The sequence below is a fragment of the Bos indicus genome, chromosome 2 (assembly GCF_029378745.1).
Source record: "Bos indicus isolate NIAB-ARS_2022 breed Sahiwal x Tharparkar chromosome 2, NIAB-ARS_B.indTharparkar_mat_pri_1.0, whole genome shotgun sequence".
NCBI lineage: Eukaryota > Metazoa > Chordata > Mammalia > Artiodactyla > Bovidae > Bos > Bos indicus.
The window spans coordinates 130,466,820-130,486,001 of record NC_091761.1 but is presented as its reverse complement, the minus strand read 5'-3'; the positions used below and the strand labels follow the sequence as shown (position 1 = coordinate 130,486,001).

The window sequence follows — 19,182 nt, the reverse complement described above, 5'->3', positions numbered from 1 at the left end:
GCCTGAACCTGTTGTTCTGGAAAACTTGTTTAATCTGAAATCCTGATTAATCCTATCTAGATACGTCATTGAATCTAGAAACATGTAGCATGCTTGTTAGTCTGCTATTTGTGTCCTTCAGTTATTCAGGGGATGAATTCACAGAAGCCTGAAATTGTAATAGGTTTAGTTCCAAACTGTGTGTGCCATTCTTGTCATTAGATGTACTTGGGTATTTTACAAGTACTAATCCTAATTATTTAATGCATGTATCTTGTGTTTATATATCCATTTTATTCCTCTGGCACTGTTTTCATTAATATGTTGTAATGTTAGATTTCAAAGTGTGATTGTTCTAGGAATCAACATGGCATTGTCACAAAAATTGTTTTCTTGCTCAGTTAACCTTTTTTGAGGTAAGATGTTTGTTCAGTTATTTACTCTCTTGATAATGGACTTAAGATCCAGCTTTCTGGCAGTTACTTTTCTAAAGGTGCATTGCTTCTGTGAATTCAACCCATTTAATCCGGACTGCTGTTGTATCTGCTAGTCTTTCTAATCCTCTAACCTGGCTGCTATTCTCTCTCCTCCCCTCTGTCTTGTAGAGAGGTCTGAAGAATGTGTTTGATGAGGCTATCCTAGCTGCCCTCGAGCCTCCGGAAACTCAACCCAAAAGGAAGTGCTGTATATTCTAAACTGTTTTCTCCTTCCCCTCTTTGCTGCTGCTTCCTGTCCCACTACTGTAGAAAGATCGTTTAAAAACAAAGGAATAAAACCATCCTGTTTGAAAGCCTCTGCGTCTTTTTACTCACTACCTTAGAGCAACCTCTGTATTAGTTTTTGATCAAGAATGCAATATCTTATAGAATATTTTTTGTGATCAGTAGTCAAGTTGGACTTGTTTAACTTTCTGCTGCTTGAGTTGCCTGATGCTGAGAGCTTTTTGGTTTGGATTACTATTGCAAAAGGGAACTTGGTCTGGCATTAAGAATGTCCTCTTGGAGAAAATTAAGAGTTTTTAACACTTCTAGATCTTAGTTCTTGATGGAGAAAATAACACAAACATCGTTTTAAGCTTGTGACCCATTGTTAATTGTAATTGCATGACAAAATTGATGGGGAGAGGGTGACCTGCTGGTGGAGTGTACTGGGGAAGGGAGGGTTCTTTCCTGGTTTTCCTTTGTGCAGTGAAACTTTGTGTTGCAGTTGCTGTGGCTGTCTGTGCTGTAGTGGAGAGTTTGTCAGTCTGGGTGGGAAAGATACTGATGTACCTGCTACTGCTTTATGAGATCATTTGTTACACTCTTTTAAGAATAGCATCCATTTTAACAGTTGACTGAAGGTTTGTTAATGTTGAGATGTAAAGCTGCCACCTTTATATTTTCCTGCTTCTGATTTTATTGTTGTGAGGGGAAACATACAATTGTGGTTACCTTCAAATTTTGAAATTAAAAATATACAATTGTTTGTATAAATGCCTGATGAAGCTTTTTATTCCTGTTGCACTGACTGGCTCTAGTTTCTCATATGTATAAGGTACCCACATTTCTGCTTCCTTGAACCCCCCTGGCTCTTAATTGGTGGGAAAAAGGGAGTTCAGAGTGAATACCTTTGATGCAGCCACTGTAATCGCTCTCTCCATCTTTGCCTGCGCCTTCCATGTGTTAAGGATGCCTCTGCCCAGTGCCGGACCTCTCACCCCTGTTCCATATTCAGCTGTTTCATTTGAATGCAGAGCTGCTTAGTTGTTTTTATGGAAAATGTTTCAGCAGCACATTGTACAAAACTCATATTGAATGAGCAAATGACACGTGTGCTTGTTTGCTTCTTGTGACATACATTGGTCTGCAGAAAGCTTTCTCAAAGAACTCACTGTCTCACTCATGAATATCTGCTCCTCTACTCCTGAATTGCTGGATCCTTCCAGTGCCCTGCCTGGACAGAACTTGGTGAAGTGAGATAATTGTGTGTAGATTCAGGGTTTTTCAGTGACTCGTTCTTTGCCAACTCTTGGGGGTTTTGAATGTTTTAAATTTGATCTTCAATTTTATTATACTGAATATCAGACTGCAAATTTTTTTCTTTCTACCCCTTTTCAGAAAGGCCTAAAGAATGTATTTGATGAAGCAATATTGGCTGCCCTGGAGCCTCCAGAACCGAAGAAGAGCCGCAGGTGTGTGCTGCTATGAACGTCTCTCCAGAGCCCTTTCTGCACAGCTGGTGTCGGCATCATACTAAAAGCAATGTTTAAATCAAACTAAAGATTAAAAATTAAAATTCGTTTTTGCAATAATGACAAATGCCCTGCACCTACCCACATGCACTTGTGTGAGAAGGCCCATAGGTATGGCCCCCTTCCCCCTCAATACTAGTTAATTTTGAGTAATTGTGTATTGTCAGAAAAGTGATCAGTACTAGTTTTTGTTTTGTCGTTTCAAAAAAACTATTATTATTTTTTTTGTTTGTTTAAAAGCAAGGCATGCTTGTGATGACTCTGTAACAGACTAATTTGGGCTGTTGAAGCTGTTCCCGGGTTCCACTCTGGCGAGTAATCTGGGATATCTAGTGTTTTTTTTTCTTTCTTTTTTTTTTCGTTTGGGCGGGGGAGTGTGTGTGGGATTTGTTTATATTTAGTCTTTTTTTTTTTTAAATCCATTAACCATTGGACAGCCCTTAGGGGAGGAGGACGGATTGATTCCATGTTCCACTTCCTAGATCTAGTTTAGAGAACATGTTCCCCACCTGGTGCTCTTAGGAAGGAGTATAGTAAACGCCTCATTTAATAATATACTCCTTTTTGAAAGTTGCCTTTTCTCTCCACCCTTGAGTAGGTCCAGTATTTGATGAAACTCATGAAAGTGGGTGGAACCTGTCTCGCCCCTCCTCTTTTCTAGGATGCACTATATATGTGACTGTGACTCTCAAGGAAATTTGTTTGCCATTTGCTGATTTTTTTTTTTGAAGTTAATTTCTAACTTCTTTCACTGATAAATGAAGAAAAGTATTGCACCTTTTGAAATACACCAAATGGATTGAGTACATAATTAAAAAAATTTTTTTTTTCCCCTGTCAGTCATTGTCTTAATATGCTTAGGATAGACATGCAGCTTAATAGTGTATGATATGGTGTTCCTAGAACACAGCTGAAGACCTGGTATATAGAGGAAATCCAAGGGGTGGTGCTAGAAGACAGATGCCTGTGGGATGATTCACATCCTCTTCCAAGTCTGAGGATGGAGACCTGCTTCATTAAGAAGCTGAGGGTGGGGTGGGGGTGGGGAGAACCTTTAACAACATGGGGACCAGTCAGGGGAATCCCCTTGTTTCTGTTTTGCATACAAGGAACCCTAGAGCAGCCAGGTGAGGCTCTCTAGTTCAGTAAAAATCCTAGAGAGAGTCTTAGGAAGACTCTTCGTAAGTGTTAATAAGGATTTTATCAGCTTATTTTGGTTGCAGTTTTCAAGTTTTAAAAATGTTAGGTTATCTTCCCCACCTTCCCCAAATCCTAATTCTTGTAGATTTCATTAGTGTTGAACCAATGCTTTCTCATGTCTCAATTCTTTGTATATGCATTCTTTTCAGATGTATTAAACAAACAAAAAAACCCTTCACAAGTCAGCCTGGGGGTTGTTATTTTCCCTCCGCCTCTTAATCTTTAGACATTTAGGAGTGGGAACTTGACTCATTGACATCAATTTCTAACAGATTTCAGGATAAAAATTTAGAACATAAAGATTTAATGTACTTTGTTTTTTGGAATTCAGGTTGAGATATTTTTTCCTCTCGTCATATTCAGGTTTCTGCCTTCTCCCCTAAGTTTGACAGGTAGCCTACAAACTCCTTTTCTTTAATATCAAGTGGGTTCCATAGAGAAGTGCTCTGGCAGCTCACTGCTCATGTTGTTGAAATGACAGCGTACCTCCAATCCATGGATTAGTGGGAAAGCAGCCATTTTTTCTCCCAAGTTTTCTGTATCAGTGGTTTTCAAACTTTGCTGCTTTGTAGAGTGCAGCTTGAGCAGGGGATTATTTAGAAGCTTTCAGGTACTTCCATTACGCAGCCAAGTTTGAGAACCACTGCTCTGAAGGTGTTAACCACAAACTGCTTCTATCAAATTATAGATTCTGTGCCTTGTATCTGAATATAGGGCACATTTTCTGTAGGTGTCAAGAATGATTCATTTATTTTTAAGAGCATTGTACTGATCTGTCTGAGAATCTTAGAAACTAAGGGCTGTTAATTCAGTTAATAAGGCTGATGCAGTGTGTAGCCTCATTTTCATAGTTTTCTATGTGGAGTCATGTTTGACTTGATTCTGTTCTGTGCTAGAACTTAGCTGGGCTGGTTGGGAAGAGGTTAGGAAGAAGCAAATCTAGGCTTTACTGTTTTAACCAATGTGTCTTCTTCCGTGTTGGCCGTACCTGGGAGAGACACATGGATCATGTTATGAGACTGGGGAGCAGGAACTCCGTATCCCTTGTTCTTGGTATAGTGGCATACGGGTCCATCCTGATTCTCACTGGATCCCTGGTCTAGAGCAGTGTTTGACACATAAGAGATAGCTCTGAAAATAGTCATTGGATGAGTACATGGTTTCAAGAATGAATAAATGAAATAGAGCAGGTTACATGGTGGTATTGTTGCATTTTTCACACATCAGAAGAACAGTGGTGCTTAAAGCTAACATTGTTTTCTAGTTAAGCATTTTCAATTTGATTTCCAATATCAGAAGAAATGGATGAAACTGACATTGTTTTCTGTTTAAATATTGTTTTTCTATTTGACTTAACAAACTTGTCTGTTATCTTTGGCTTAGTGATACTACCCAGCGTGTGTGATAATAGAGATTGGAAAAGGGCTATTTAAAAAAGTCCTTAGCAGACTTAGCTTATGGCAAAATTTACAACATTTAGCCTAATACAACACCCAATAAATACATCACTGTATTTCTACAATACTGATGTTACACTGAAGATCTTGGAAGTAGGTTTTGTGCTTTGTTACAGTCGGCGTCCTTGGAGCTGAGTTTTCTCTCTGGCTGCACCACATGGTTTGCAGGGTCTTAGTTCCTGACCAGGGATCAAACCCAGGCCAGCGGTGAGAGCACCTAGTTTTGACCACTGGACCCCCAGGGAATTCCCTTTGAGTTGGATTTTATGCCAATAGAAGGACTATATTCATATATTTTAAGGGAATAGAAGGTTGATCATGGAATCAAAGGAATGATTACAATATTTCCTTTATTCTAAAATGTTATATTTCCTTTTTCTGAGGCAGGGCTTATTTTCGTAGTATTGAATATAATCAGAATACCTCTTAAAGTTTTGTGTTATACATTTAGTGTAGTGGTGCTTTTTTCTGAAAAGCTGTCGTTAGATCATTGGTGTCTTCTAATTATCTTCACAATATCTTCATAGAATGGATAAGATACTACGTTTTCTTCATTGTTAGATTTGGACTATTCTCTTGTTTTCCTCCTCTCATTTTGATGTTGTTAGTGGTTATTGGAGGGTGCTGAATGCTAAGGAACTGGTGTACAGGGACCCTGCTTCTTGAGGTTAGTCTTCTCTGGGTACAGCTAACATACATTGAAAATTTGGATGGTTTTTCACCAAGAAGTAGCAACTCTATTATTTTTCAGGAAAGGCTGAGCTCTGCATGGTTAGGATATCTAATAATCTGTGAGGGGAGTGTCTTTGAATCGCATTCCTGATTGAGCTCTCAGTGTTTTCTGTAAGAGTTACCCAGTTTGCCCTAACGTCAGAGCGTGGTGATTAACTTACAAAGCTCAACAGAAGAGTGCACCGTAATATTTTCTTCTTTCCAGGGCTGTTACAATATTTTGTTTATATATTACTTTTATTTTTTTCTGAAGAGCCCCTCCTCCTTTAAAAAAATTTTTATTAACTATTCCTACAATAATGGTACATTACAAACCACTCTAACTCTCAGCTGGCTTTATCCAACAGCATTTATTTTTCTAGATTGTGGGTCAGTTGGATTTTGCCTCCAAGCTTCAGATTGGGCTCAGGTTGGCTTCATGTTTCTTGTTCTGGAGCCTTCCAGAGAGGACATTAGGTGGTGAGCCAGAGTGGGTGCAGGAGCAAGCACATTGAAAATCCCTCACGTTCCATTGTCCAGAGGGTTCCACATAGCCAAGCCCAAAAGCCTGCCACTCAGATGCTCATTTCCCTCAGATTTAGTAATTAAAAAGTACGGTTTTCTTTCTTTCCTTCTTAATAAGGCTCTTGAGGATATTAGCAGAGAATAAAACAGATGTGAGTTCCTGACTTCTGCTTGGAATTTTCTTTCCTTTACATAAAGTTTTGATACCTGCCTTTTTTTTGAATAACCATTTGAGAGAGTAAAACTTTGCTCTGCATGTGTATGCCCATGACATACATTCATTCGTCAGAGCTCTTGTTCTGTACTAGGCTCTGGAGCCATTGGAGAATGACAGCCCTAACTCCGTGTGCGGGCAGCTTCACTCTCCTGGCCCCTTTGTATATAAAATGAGTCTGTACTTAACTGTCATTGAGGTTTCAAGTGCAAGTCTACATAGGTGTGGGGTAGGACCTGGGAATCAATCTAGTTTTTAGATATTCCCAAGGAAAGTTATGACCAACCTAGATAGCATATTGAAAAGCAGAGACATTACTTTGCCAACAAAGGTCCATCTAGTCAAGGCTATGGTTTTTCCAGCGGTCATGTATGGATGTGAGAGTTGGACTGTGAAGAAAGCTAAGCGCCGAACAATTGATGCTTTTGAACTGTGGTGTTGGAGAAGACTCTTGAGAGTCCCTTGGACTGCAAGGAGATCAGCCCTGGGATTTCTTTGGAAGGAATGATGCTAAAGCTGAAACTCCAGTACTTTGGCCACCTCATGCGAAGAGTTGACTCATTGGAAAAGACCCTGATGCTGGGAGGGATTGGGGGCAGGAGGAGAAGGGGACGACAGAGGATGAGATGGCTGGATGGCATCACCAACTCAATGAATGTGAGTCTGGGTGAACTCTGGGAGATGGTGATGGACAGGGAGGCCTGGCGTGCTGCGATTCATGGGGTCACAAAGAGTTGGACACGACTGAGTGACTGAACTGAAGATAGACCTTGGATTCGTTATGTTTGGGGACCAGTGTGTGCCTCAGTGGTTCTTAACTCTGACTGTGTGAATGGCACCTTTGGAGCTTATTTAAAAGAAAATAATGCCTGCAGCAATTTTAGGCAATCCCTGGAAATAGGGTCTGGGTATCACAATTTTTTTTCAAGTTATTTTTTGTAGGAACATCATGGCTTTAAAGGTCATTTGCTATTTTAATATGCCCCAGGTTTCGGAACTGTGGCATTAGATTGTCTCTTTAAGGTTTCATTTATATCTGACCTGAGTTTTAGAGTAATTTTGGACTACAGTCTTTACAGCTTTTTTCTCCTTTGAGGAAGAGGCTCTCCATACTTGTGGTCCCAAGCTAGCATTCAGTTCTTCGTAAGCCTTAGTCTTAGAAAGTGCGTAGTCGTGGTCTTACTGGTGGACTGACACTGAGATAGTTTAGGCCGTTGTCTCAGTGGTTAGGTTACTTAGGCAGCAGTTTGAGAAGGGGGCAGGTATTTGAGATGTAGAGTTCAGCTAAGGTTTTCTAAGCTAGAATGTAGAGGAAGGCTGTATTTCCCTGATAACTTCAAGACAAGTGTACTGTACAGATTTCATTGAAGATGGAGATCTTTTTCACTCTTCCAGGAATATTCTGATTCATCTGCAGAGAGTACACAGGTCCAGATTCAAAAATATAAGGTAGTGCTATGAGTATAAATTGAAGTTATTCCAACAGAGTACATTGGACTTGTAGGAGATAAAATCTCTTGTTAACTCATGGTCACTTGTTTCCTCTGCTGCAACTCCACCCCAACCCCACACCCACACCGATCCTGGTTATTTGTCAGACCTTTGGGCAGTGTCACTTGGCTTTTATTTCCTCTTTTGTCAGTGAGTATAGTTGCAAATGGGTTGATTTTATTTTATTTATTTATTTTTTTGAGTGGTTAAATAGGTAATGGTTTCCTTCGTATTAGCCTTATTCTGATACATTAATATTTGGTTGTATGGGGTCTTAGTTTCTTGGTTTGTGGTTTAGGTGTAAGTTGATGCAAAGCCCATGTGACCAGTCCTCTCAGAGGCAGCAACTGGAGTGGAGTACCTGGGTGGGTTTACAGACGTTCATTGCTTTTGAGCCATTAAGTCCGAACTGAAAATTCTTAACTACCTGGTAATGGGCCATTGGCTATTTGGGGTATAGCCTCATGTAAGTGGGAAAACTTGTGCCAGTATCCAGCTATCTCTTTCTTTTAAACAATTTGTTGAGCTATTTTTAACTCTGGACCCTCTCTTCTGTAGCCCATGGATTTCTTGGATTGTTGAGATTAACTCCGCCTCGTGGTGAATTTAAGTTAAAACTGACAGTGACTCTAGGTGTCACTGTATGTGGGTGTATGTTTTTCCTCTGGCTCCTGGGCCTGTGGGATCTTCGTTTCCCAATGAGGGATCGTACCCATATCCCCTGCAGTGGAAGTGTGGGGCCCTCACCACTGGTTTTGATGTTGTTTAGTTGCTAAGTCATGTCCAATTCTTCGCGGCCCTGTGAACTGTAACCCTCCCAGGCTCCTCTGGACCGCCAGGGACCTCCAGTGTAGGGTCTTGATGGCAGAAGGTGGGGAGAAGGCGGTGAGGTAGAAAGGAATAGTGACTGAGCCAGTTCCCTGGTGGATGAGGGAAATTTCTGAATTATCTAGGAGAAGTTAGGAGTCAGAATTTGTACCAGTCAGAATGTAAAAATCTAAGGTGGTGTGTGCTGGTGGGAAATAATTGCCCCAAATTATAAGACTGTACTAGCTGTGTGATTTTGTCAGTGAATGTCTGTTGGCTCCATTTGCTTCATCTGTAAATAGGAATAATGATAAATTCTACATATCAGGTGGTGAGTGTGAGAATTAAATTATGTCATATATGTGACTGTGTTCTGTAAACACATAAGTGCAATGCAAATATTAACAGCTACCAGATTTGCTTTGCACTGGGGAGAATTTAGGTTTATGTGAGGGAGTACTTACTAACACCATTGTGACATTGCTCCTGGGTGTATATTGGAGAGTTTGTGTTTGAGTAATTATAGGAGTACAGATTCACTGTTTATATAGAGCTAAGGCGGTAGAGCTCCAGGTAGTTTAGAGCTTTCTTTAAGAAGAATCTAAGTGCTCGCTTCGGCAGCACATACACTAAAATTGGAACAATACAGAAAAGATTAGCATGGCCCCTGCGCAAGGATGACATGCAAATTCGTGACGCGTTCCATATTTTTTGATTTGGGAGAATGGCATTGAAACGTATAATATCATATATGAAACGAATCGCCCAAAAAAAAAAGAATCTAAGATCCAAGCTTCTCAATTTCATAGAAATACTTCATGTTCATAGGGCGTGTATCCCAGGAGCTAGATATGCTTCGTCTCTGAAGTTGCTTTCCTTCTCAGACACTCGGGAGGCAAGAACACGTTAAAAACCCCCTCTGAAGATCAGGTCAGCCATGCAGCTTCCCTCCGTGCCCCAGAATTACCAGGACTCTTGTCCCAGGTTGGCCAGATCCCTGAAGCTAAGCGTGAAGATTTTGCTGGTCCAAGCCATTTTGTGAATATCAAGGGATAGGAAAATGGCAACCCACTCCAGTGTTCTTGCCTGGAGAATCCCAGGGACGGGGGAGCCTGGTGGGCTGCCATCTATGGGGTCGCACAGAGTCGGACACGACTGAAGCGACTTAGCAGCAGCAGCAAGAACTATTCAGGAACATAATTAAGAACTCAAATCTCCCCCATACTTTTGTTTTGTGTGATGTCAGTTTTACATGTTCATTTAGTACTAAGAGGCCCTCTGTTAGTGGGATGGATACGGATGGTTCTAATAAGAATGAAAGTCAGGGAGGGGAACTGAACACACCAAGAAGAAGAGAAATTACATTGAGCTGTGTGGGTGTGTTGTTGGGGAGAGGAAAGGTAGGAGGTAAAAGTAAATCAGGAAAGGCTTCTTGAAAAAGGTGAAAGATGGGTCTGATTTGGACATGCAGAGATACACAAGGCTGGAGGGGTCAGGTGGATGAGTGTGGATTTCTGAGAGGAAGGAAAGGAGACAAAGAAGAGAGGCACCTGGCATGTTGGAGTAGACAGGAGCCCAGGTTAGGGATGGGTGTAGTATGAAGAGAGGTAGCTCTTAGGGGCCCCCACAAACATCTGAGTGTTAGAGAGGGAGCACTAATCACTCCAGGAGGGCTCTAGTTATTGAGGTTCATAAAAGAAATGGAACATACTTTTTGGTAAAAGAATAGCGATGTTTACTGACTACAAGTAGCGATGTTTACTACTACTGTGTGCTTGCACTGTGTTGAACCCACAGTATTATCATATTTAATGCTCAGAACAGCCCTGTGAGATCTGTGCTGCAAGTAACTGCTTTATGGGGCTTCCCAGGTGGCTCAGTAGTAAAGAATCTGCCTGCCAAGCAGGAGACACAGGGCAGATAGGTTCAATCCCTGGGTCAGGAAGAGCCCCTGGAGTAAGAAATGGCAACCCACTCTAATCTTCTTGCCTGGAAGACTTAATGGGCAGAAGAACCTGATGGACTACAGCCTGTGGCTGAGCACACATGCAACTTTGTTTTAAAGATAAGGACTCTGAGACTTCAGTATTAACATCTCCAACCAGAATTAGAACTCAGGTCTATCTGATTCTGGAACCTGTGTGCTTAACCACACATACATTGTGAAAATAAAATGTATGTGACCAATTACAAAGCTGAAAAACTGTAGTTCAAGCATCGTGTAATGCGGAGGGCAAGCATGGCAGTATAAAAGGCTTTATCTGTAATGGCAGGTTATTGGGTAGGACCTTCTGGGGAAGGTGACTTTAGGAACAGTTCTGGCTTGACAGAATGATTCCCTTTTCCTTTGCATAGATTTAGAGGATCTTAAGGTGCCTTCGATTTTGTATAGTCTGCCTGTAGTCCCTGCTCAACTGTAGAGATGTGTTTTTTTTTTTTTTTTTCATCATAGCAGCCCTGTGGGTTGACAGAGCAGGGTCTGTTGATGAGAAAGCTGGACTTTAGAGAGTAACCAAGGCCAGGGAGGTGATGGGGGTACCATGAGACCTGGTGCCGTGCTGTGCTAAGCCACTTCGGTCGTGTTTGACTTTGCAACCATATAGACTATAACCCACCAGGCTCCTCTGTCCATGGCATTCTCCAGGCAAGAATACTGGAGTGGGTTGCTGAGCCCTCCTTCAGGGGATCTTCCTGACCCAGGAATCAAACCCATATCTCTTACATCTCCTGCATTGACAGGCAGGTTGTTAACCATTAGTGCCACATGGGAAGCCCATGCTCTTTTTTTTTTTTTAAACTAACTCAGAGAATGACCTTTAGAATCACACCATTGTTTTCCATATATCTAGCATGGGCCTGATTAGGAGAAAGGAACTCTATTACTAGATTACAAAATTCTCATTAGCTTGACCCAAATAAAGGAAAAGCGATTGGAATTCTGGGGCTGCATCTCTCCAGAGTTCCTCACTCTGTCCTGAGTTTACGTAGTGAGCATAGACTTGGTCTGTGTTTGTATTAGTGCTTTTACTTGGTCTTTAATGGGACCCCCTAAGGGAGGGAAGATAGATGACATCACTTGCCAGATGGCAGGACTGAAGTACACAGCTTCGGCTCTGTCACTGACTTGACCTTTGGCCTTAGACAAGTACCATAAGCCTTCTGAGCTTTGCATGCTCCTCTGTGAAATAAAAGTATTCTGTTACCTGAAAGATGTGAGGGTTAAATAAAATGCTATATGTGAAGCACTTAGCATGGTCCTGGGCAAGTAGTAGATACTCAGGAGTAAATGGGATGAATTGAAGCTCTCATCACCATTGGCTCACTTTGAACCAGGGCCAGGGAACCCTCTTGGCTTCTGGGTCTTGGGCTGCTGTGAAAGAGGGGGCTTCAGCCCCACTGCCAGGAATAGGAAATCCTTGCAGGGAGCTCGGGCGTGTTGTCCCCCCCACCTCACACCTGACCTGCTCTGGGGCAGGGCTGGCTGGCTGTCCTCGGTGCCAGGTCCACAGTGGAGCCTTAGTGCAGCTTCCTGGACCTCCTTTGTAAAAGCTGTATAAGATCTGCACTGGTCTAATGGGGGAGGGATGTTTGGCTTGATTCTGAGTCTCTTACTCATTTAAGAACTGCCACCTCTTGTCTATTGCTTGAGTATTTCACAGCTGTTACTGGTGTCAGGGAGTTCGGTGGATCCCTTGGCAGCTTGTGAGGTGGGCAGGCACCTGCGAGCTCACTTGCCTCATGTGAGAATGACTTCACCCTGGGACGCCATTGATAGTTCTCTTGTCTGCTCCTGTAAAATTCCTCTGTCTTAAAGGCCAATTTCTTTTAAGATCAATCTTTCCTTAACCTGTAAGATTCTTGAACCCTGATAAATGTAATGTTTTGCTTCTAGCTTGCATTATGGTGTTTGATCTTACCTCTTCGTTTCTCTCATGGTAGGTGATATCTCTACTGGGAAAAGCTCTGGATTGGGAGTTGGAAGTGCAGGTTCTAGCTGAGGCATCAGAATTTCCTTGGACAAGTTGCTGTACCTTTTTTGAGCCTCAGTTTCTCCATGTGTAGATAAAATGATGTTCAACTCCTTTTTGGTTTGTATCTTTTTATCAGTAGGCCTCTTTTATTCCAAGTAAAATCTTGCATAGAGCCGTGTTACAGAGACCGAAAATGTATCATGGGGAACAGAGCTGCTGTGACTTAAGCAAGTAATTTTAAAGAGAAACAGTATGGAATAAAAAGAAAAATACATATACTTTGGAGTAGAGGGAACCTAAGTATGAGTTTGACTGTGTCAGTAACTAGCAGTGTTAGAGCAAACTAAGACTTCAGTTTTTCAATAATTACACATTTGTAAGTTGAGCCAATAATACCTGCTGAGTTTTTAGCAGAATTGTCATAAAGATCAAGAATAATGTATCTTCATCCCCCAGTGAATGTTCTGTCAGACAGAAGGACAAAGATTGGTCTGTTACCGAATTACTCTCATAGAAGAGCATCCAATTTTATATTATTCGTGGGTTCAAATGGTAAGTCACCCAGTGTGATTTATTCTTGAGCTTAGGCATTTGTTCACTTCAGGAAACACTTGTTTATATATTGTTCATTTTGCAGGAGGCCATTATAGAGACTCTAGAGCCAGCCTGCCTGGGTTTGAAGCTTGCCTCTACTGTTTACCTGCTGTGTAATCTTGGGCAAGTTATTTGATATTTTCTTGTGGGGATAATAATGCCTACCTCCTCAGGAGTTTTGTTTTTGTTTTTTAAACTATGGTGACAAATTCCTGTCCAGTCCTGTGGAAAGAGAAACGTTAGAGCACAGGTTGGAGGGAGAGTCTGGTGTGTAGCACCAGTGATAATAGCTCAAAATTTAGCAGGTGGCTCGTCTGTCCCCAGTAGCGTATTTCTGCATTCTGGTTGTAGAAATCTTTTCTGCCTCATTCAAACGTGCTGTGTGTTTGTTCAGTTGTTTTTTAAATAAATGTTAGCAGGCGCAGGTTTGGGCGAGGGTCTTGTATACCTAGAAGAAATAGGAAATTAGTCCCTCATTTTACATATGGAGCAGGGGAGGATATAAGCTTCACTAACAAGCCATAGCATATGTGGTGGCAGAACCAACTTGGATCCTATACATCATTCAGGACTTTGTCCCTGTTACACAACAAAGGACTCACTTTTTAGAAAGACCAGATAAACAGTTCTTATTAATGAAAAGTAACAAAACATAGTATTTAATAAATTACAGGGAAACAGGAAGTCTGGGGGTATGGGGTTTTCCCCCAGAGGTTGTGGGCCATTAGATTCTCTTACGTGCTTAAAAGACTGAAAGTGAGGTGGAACTGTCACACAGAACTCAAGTGGTCAGAGTTTTTGAGCCAGGGCTCACAAGGGAGGGGATTTCTGATGTGCAGTGTGCGTGGCTGATGGAATGGTATTCTCAAATGATACACATGCTACTACCTTACCAGAAGTGGGAACTTACTCATCTGACTGGAAATTTAGGCTCAGAGTAGCTAAGTCAGTTGCCCAAGATTCTGCAGCTTCAAAATAATGAAACCATGTTTCAGCTCCAGAGCTGTCTGATTCCAAAAGCCAATGTGTTTCCTACAAGACATGCTTGCCCACTTCAAGTGAGAATGAACATTCTCAGGAGGGTTGAGCTCCAGTTGGAGCCACACCTTTGGAGGACCTCTGTAAAAAGAGAAAGTTCCAGAGCCTGAGGCATGCTGCATTGCCCTGTTTTTCCCCCTAGAGTGAGTGGGTGTGTAGATGTCCACCGTGTGGGTTCCTCAAGGTAGGAAGAGAGTGCATCTACCATTCGGACGCAGAGGCTGCTCCCGAGGGTGGAGCAGAGTTCTTCAGGTGGCTTTTGATGGGACTGGTCTTAATACCAGGTTGCATCTGTTCAGGTCAGGTGATCAGTGCTGGGCTGATAGTGATAGATGACCCTGTCCCCTAAATGACAACTGGAAGGGCCTTTAGAGATTATTTAGACCAACCCTCTCATTGTGTGTGTGCATGTGTGTGTAAATGCAACAATTGAGAGATAATTCACATACTATACAGTTTAAGGTGTACAAATTCGGTGGTTTTTTTTTCCACCTTATTTTGAGATAGAATTAACATATGGCCCTGTATAAATTAGGTGTGCAGTGTATTGCCTTGACTTACATGCAACATGAAATGATCGCAGTAAGTTCAGTGAACATCACCTCATACAGATAGAAAACATTTTATCCTTTGTGATGGGAACTCAGGATGTACTCTCCTAACTTTCATATATAACGTACGGTGGTGGTAGTTTTATTTGTCATGCTGTACATTACATCCCTAGTACTTATAACTGAAAATTTCAATGATTTTTATATATTTGTTCAGTTGTGCTACTGTGACCTTTTTATTTGGTTGTTCTACACGGCATGTGGGATCTTAGTTCCCTTATCAGGAATCAAACCCACATCCCCTTCAGTGGAAGAGTGGAGTCTTTAACTGGACTATCAGGGAGGTCCCGAGGACGTTTTCTTTGCCTCAGAAAGAAACCCTGAACTCTTGCTATCGCCGCCTGAGCCCTCCTCCTGCCCCCAGTGCCTCCATTTCTAAGCAACCACTGATATCACTTCTCTTCCTATAGATTTGCCTATTCTGGACATTTCATATAAATGGAATCGTACAGTTCTGTGTGCTCTTATTTGATTGGTTTCATCAGTTTAATGTAATGTTTCCAAGGTTCACCCGTATTTTAGCATATATCAGAAATTCATTCCCTTTTATGGCTAATATTCCGCTGTATGGACATTTTGTATAATTCATCCATCACTTGATGGACTCTTGTTTCCACCTTTTGGCTATTATATATAATGATTTTGTGTTTGTGTAGATGTTTTGTGTGGCTTCTCAATTTTCAGGCAGAGAGATTGAGTAGGGTGATTTTCTCCATTCCCAGTGCTTTGCCCAATGTGTTCTGTGGCTGGAGGAGGCTGCTGTACCATCCACTTGACCAGGATGGTAATTAATTGTGAGGAAAAAGTCCGTCTAGTCAAGGCTATGGTTTTTCCAGTGGTCATGCATGGATGTGAGAGTTGGACTGTGAGAGTTGGCTGAGTGCCGAAGAATCGATGCTTTTGAACTGTGGTGTTGGAGAAGACTCTTGAGAGTCCCTTGGACTGCAAGGAGATCCAAGCAGTCCATCCTAAAGGAAATCAGTCCTAAATATTCATTGGAATGACTGATGCTGAAGCTGAAACTCCAATACTTCAGCCACTTCATGCAAAGAGTTGACTCATTGGAAAAGACCCTGATGCTGGGAGAGATTGGGGGCAGGAGGAGAAGGGGACGACAGAGGATGAGATGGCTGGATGGCATCACTGACTCGATGGAGATGAGTTTGAGTGAACTCTGGGAGTTGGTGATGGACAGGGAGGCCTGGCGTGCTGCGATTCATGGGGTTGCAAAGAGTCGGACACGACTGAGCGACTGAACTGAACTGGAGCATATAGGGATTTATGGAAGAATTGAGATTATTTTTAGTTTTAGGGCCTTCTGTTCCTCCCTTCAGGTGGACTATAAAGTGGCATGATACTTTCCACTGACCCTTAGCGTAACTCTGGGCAAATGACTTGACTTCTGTAAGCCTGCGTTTTCCTGTTTGAAAAGTAGAATCAATTCCCACCTTGCCGTGTTAAGAACAGCAGTATAGATAAAGTATCAGCATAATTCCTGGGTGTCTTAAGTGGTACCATTATTTGGGAAGATACTGGAGGGGCTAAGGAAAATGGCCACAAGGGGGACCTGTAGTGCTCCAGAGCAGCCACTAGATGGCAGAGAAACAGCAAGAAAAGTTTGGTTGGTGACGCAGCTGAGACTTCGCAAGGTGTCTTGAGTGGAAAGAGTACAAAGTCTCGAGCTGCTGAAAACAGAGCCCACTGCCCACAGTGTCTTGCCACTTGTACCTGCAGTCAGTGCTTCAATTCTAAGACCCCGTACTGCCCTCCAGAGCCAGTGATCTTGCTTCTCATATCTCAAAATAACTGAGTATCTTTCAGTTAACCTTCACCCAAGCATCAGTCTTCTCCACCCACCCACTCCTTTTTTTTTCTTTCTTAAAATTGGATCATGAACCGAGCCTTTATGCAGGCTCTGTCTTTGGGGACCTTGCAGACGTGTGTAGATAGATATGTTCTGTGTAGACGTGCTCTGTCTGTACCTACAGCAGCATCGGATTTGGTCTGCCAGAGAGGAGTGAAACATCTGTGTGGGGCATGGGAGCTGGAGGGAACTGGTTTATTTCAGGCCTTTGGGGCTTGGCAGGAATATGTGTAAGCAGAGAACTCCTTAAGGCTGTGTACTGAGACTATTAGATGAGATGACCTCCACATCCTCTTCGGGTTCTGAGCCTAGATGGCCGGAATGGGTGGGTAATGGGAGTTTTCAACTTTTCCCTGGGGCATTCAGAAAGATTTCCTACTGCTTGTTTTCTCCTAGTGACCTTTTCCTCCCAAGGAAGGAAGTTTATATCTAGCGGAGTTGAGGCTCTTCATTTTGGCAGCGCTCACGAGTAGAAGATGGAAAAATCAAGGAGTTAGTGGCAGGTTGGTGGGATCCTGGGGCTGGAAGTAGTCTTGAAAGGTTATATACATAACCTTGCATACGGGCTTATGAATGTCTGAATTAGAAGGAAGCTGAACTAGTCCTGGGGCCCCTACAGCCAGAGTGAGAGGGTCTTGGGCAGGCCTGAGGCTTAACCAGATCCTGGCCATTTCTCATCAGGCCTGGCCCTTCGGTTCACTGGAAGCCAGTTGGCTCTGTGTCCAATCTTATGTCTCTGTCACCTTTTCTTAACCTGTGTGTGAACCTCTCCTTGTATCCAGCATGGTGTCAAGCACATAGTGAGTTCAGATATTTGAACAGAAGAAAGTCAGGAAGAGGAAGAGGGAGCCAGGAATGCAAAAGAAACCAACAGGGGAAGAAACATGTATGGGGTCATAATATCATCTGTTTGTAAAGCTGTTGATAAAACACTTTCATGTTCATCTTCAGAAAAGCCTGTGAGGCAAGTAGACCAGGTATTTATTTTACAAAAGGAGAAAACTGGCGTAGGGTTGGGCTTCTGTGAGATTGACAGACCGAGTCAGAGTCTTCTGGCTCTGAGTCCGGTGCGCCCTCTCCTCAAGGCCCCACGTCCGCATAGACGATACCCCCTTTCCACTCGGCGGCTCCTGCGGTCAGGAAAGCTAGGGCCGGCGTTCCACTGATGTACGCAGTGGGTGGGGCTCATCCTCAGCACCGCTCACGTCCCTTTTCCCTCGTGAAGCCGCCTTCCCCTGGGATAGGTGGTGGTTGTCACTTGGTCAGACTGAAGTAGAAATGACTCAGGGGAAACCAGGCTGGCAACTGCTGTTTTGGCTTCCAGATTCAGCAGTCTGGGTTTTGCTTCCTTCATGAGTTTTTTCCCTTCAGATGTTAAAGGGTAAACAACCTTGTTTTGAGACTGGGAAACTGGACGATAGGAAAGAAGGAGCATTAAAAGGGTTGCAGGGTGGTTTTAAAATTAGCATGGAGGCTGTAGGCGTTGGAGTAAAACACATCTAGGTTTCAAACCATCTGCTATTGAATACCTGTGACTTTGGACAAGCCCATTAGGCCACTCTCAGCTTCAGTTTCCTCTTAAAATTGACCAACGCCCTTGTTAGAGGGCTGGGGAGGATCGGAGATGGGGCATGGGGAACGGCCTGTGTGCTTCCCCAGGACAGATCCTGGGTTGTCTTCTGCTCTGGGAAGCTGGGAGCAGGAATCCCAGGCCTGGTTCTTGGGAAGCTCACCCCAGAGGTATAGAATCTGTTGCATTTGTCCTTTCCCAGGAGAAGGGGGAGGATGTCTTTAAACTTCTTGCTGGCTGCTGGGCCCTGGGACAAAGGGGAGACAAGCCCCAGGGCTGAGACAATCATGTCTTTATTATCTCAGATGTCTCAGGCCTGTCCCCCGCCTGGAGATATATGGCCAGGAAGGCTAGCTGCATGGCCTCGGCGCGATTCCAGGTTCTCGGAATGTCTGGCTGTTTTATAGCAAACAAGATCACGCACAACAGCCCAGCATCCAGGCATCTCCGCCCCAGCAAGTTCTTTCTCTCTGCCAGCTTGTAAAACAGTGGGACCTACAGCAGTGTGACACAGGCCCCATGCCTCTTGGGGTCCCAGCAGCCTGGTACAGGGCAGCAGTCCTGGGCAATGGTGAACCCATCTAAGACTCTGGGCACAGGGCCAGCAGTGCAGGCCTGGCCATACCCAGGGACAGTCTTTCAGGCCAGGCCCCGCCTGGCTCAGTCCTCATTTGGAAGCTCTGGGCTGCCCTGATTCTAGCCCACTTCTCTCCCTTTTGACCCCTGGGGAGCAGCTGTAGGGAGCCACTGAGAAGGCTTGTTTACAGATGCATTTGGCACGGGCTGGGGAGACCAGCAGTGATGAGTCCTTGAGTTCCAGCTTCCAGCTGCTCCCAGGTGTTGGGGAGCCTTGCACTCTGGGCCCTGAAGAAAGAGTCCTCAGTGTTGTGTTTGGCTGAGGCTTCGGGAACTTGGAG

General features: G+C 43.2%; 1 protein-coding gene and 1 non-coding gene across 3 annotated transcripts in view; both read left to right on the top strand.

The window, feature by feature from the left end:
* CDC42 (cell division cycle 42) overlaps positions 1 to 3,593 on the top strand; it is a 54,446-nt gene extending 50,853 nt beyond the window's left edge. Inside the window, exon 6 of one of the 2 annotated variants that reach the window (XM_070777115.1) lies at positions 2,079 to 3,593. In XM_070777115.1, the coding sequence (XP_070633216.1) occupies positions 2,079 to 2,168 (90 nt within the window). In that variant the 3' untranslated portion in view covers positions 2,169 to 3,593. Of the gene's footprint in view, positions 1 to 584; positions 770 to 2,078 lie in introns of those variants that run through there. The other variant, XM_070777119.1, reaches the window with a different exon arrangement.
* Positions 3,594 to 9,222: 5,629 nt separating this feature from the next.
* LOC139179346 (U6 spliceosomal RNA) lies at positions 9,223 to 9,329 on the top strand. Its single transcript, XR_011563724.1, has one exon. It is a non-coding gene; the product is annotated as a U6 spliceosomal RNA (small nuclear RNA).
* The last annotated feature ends 9,853 nt before the right edge of the window (positions 9,330 to 19,182 follow it).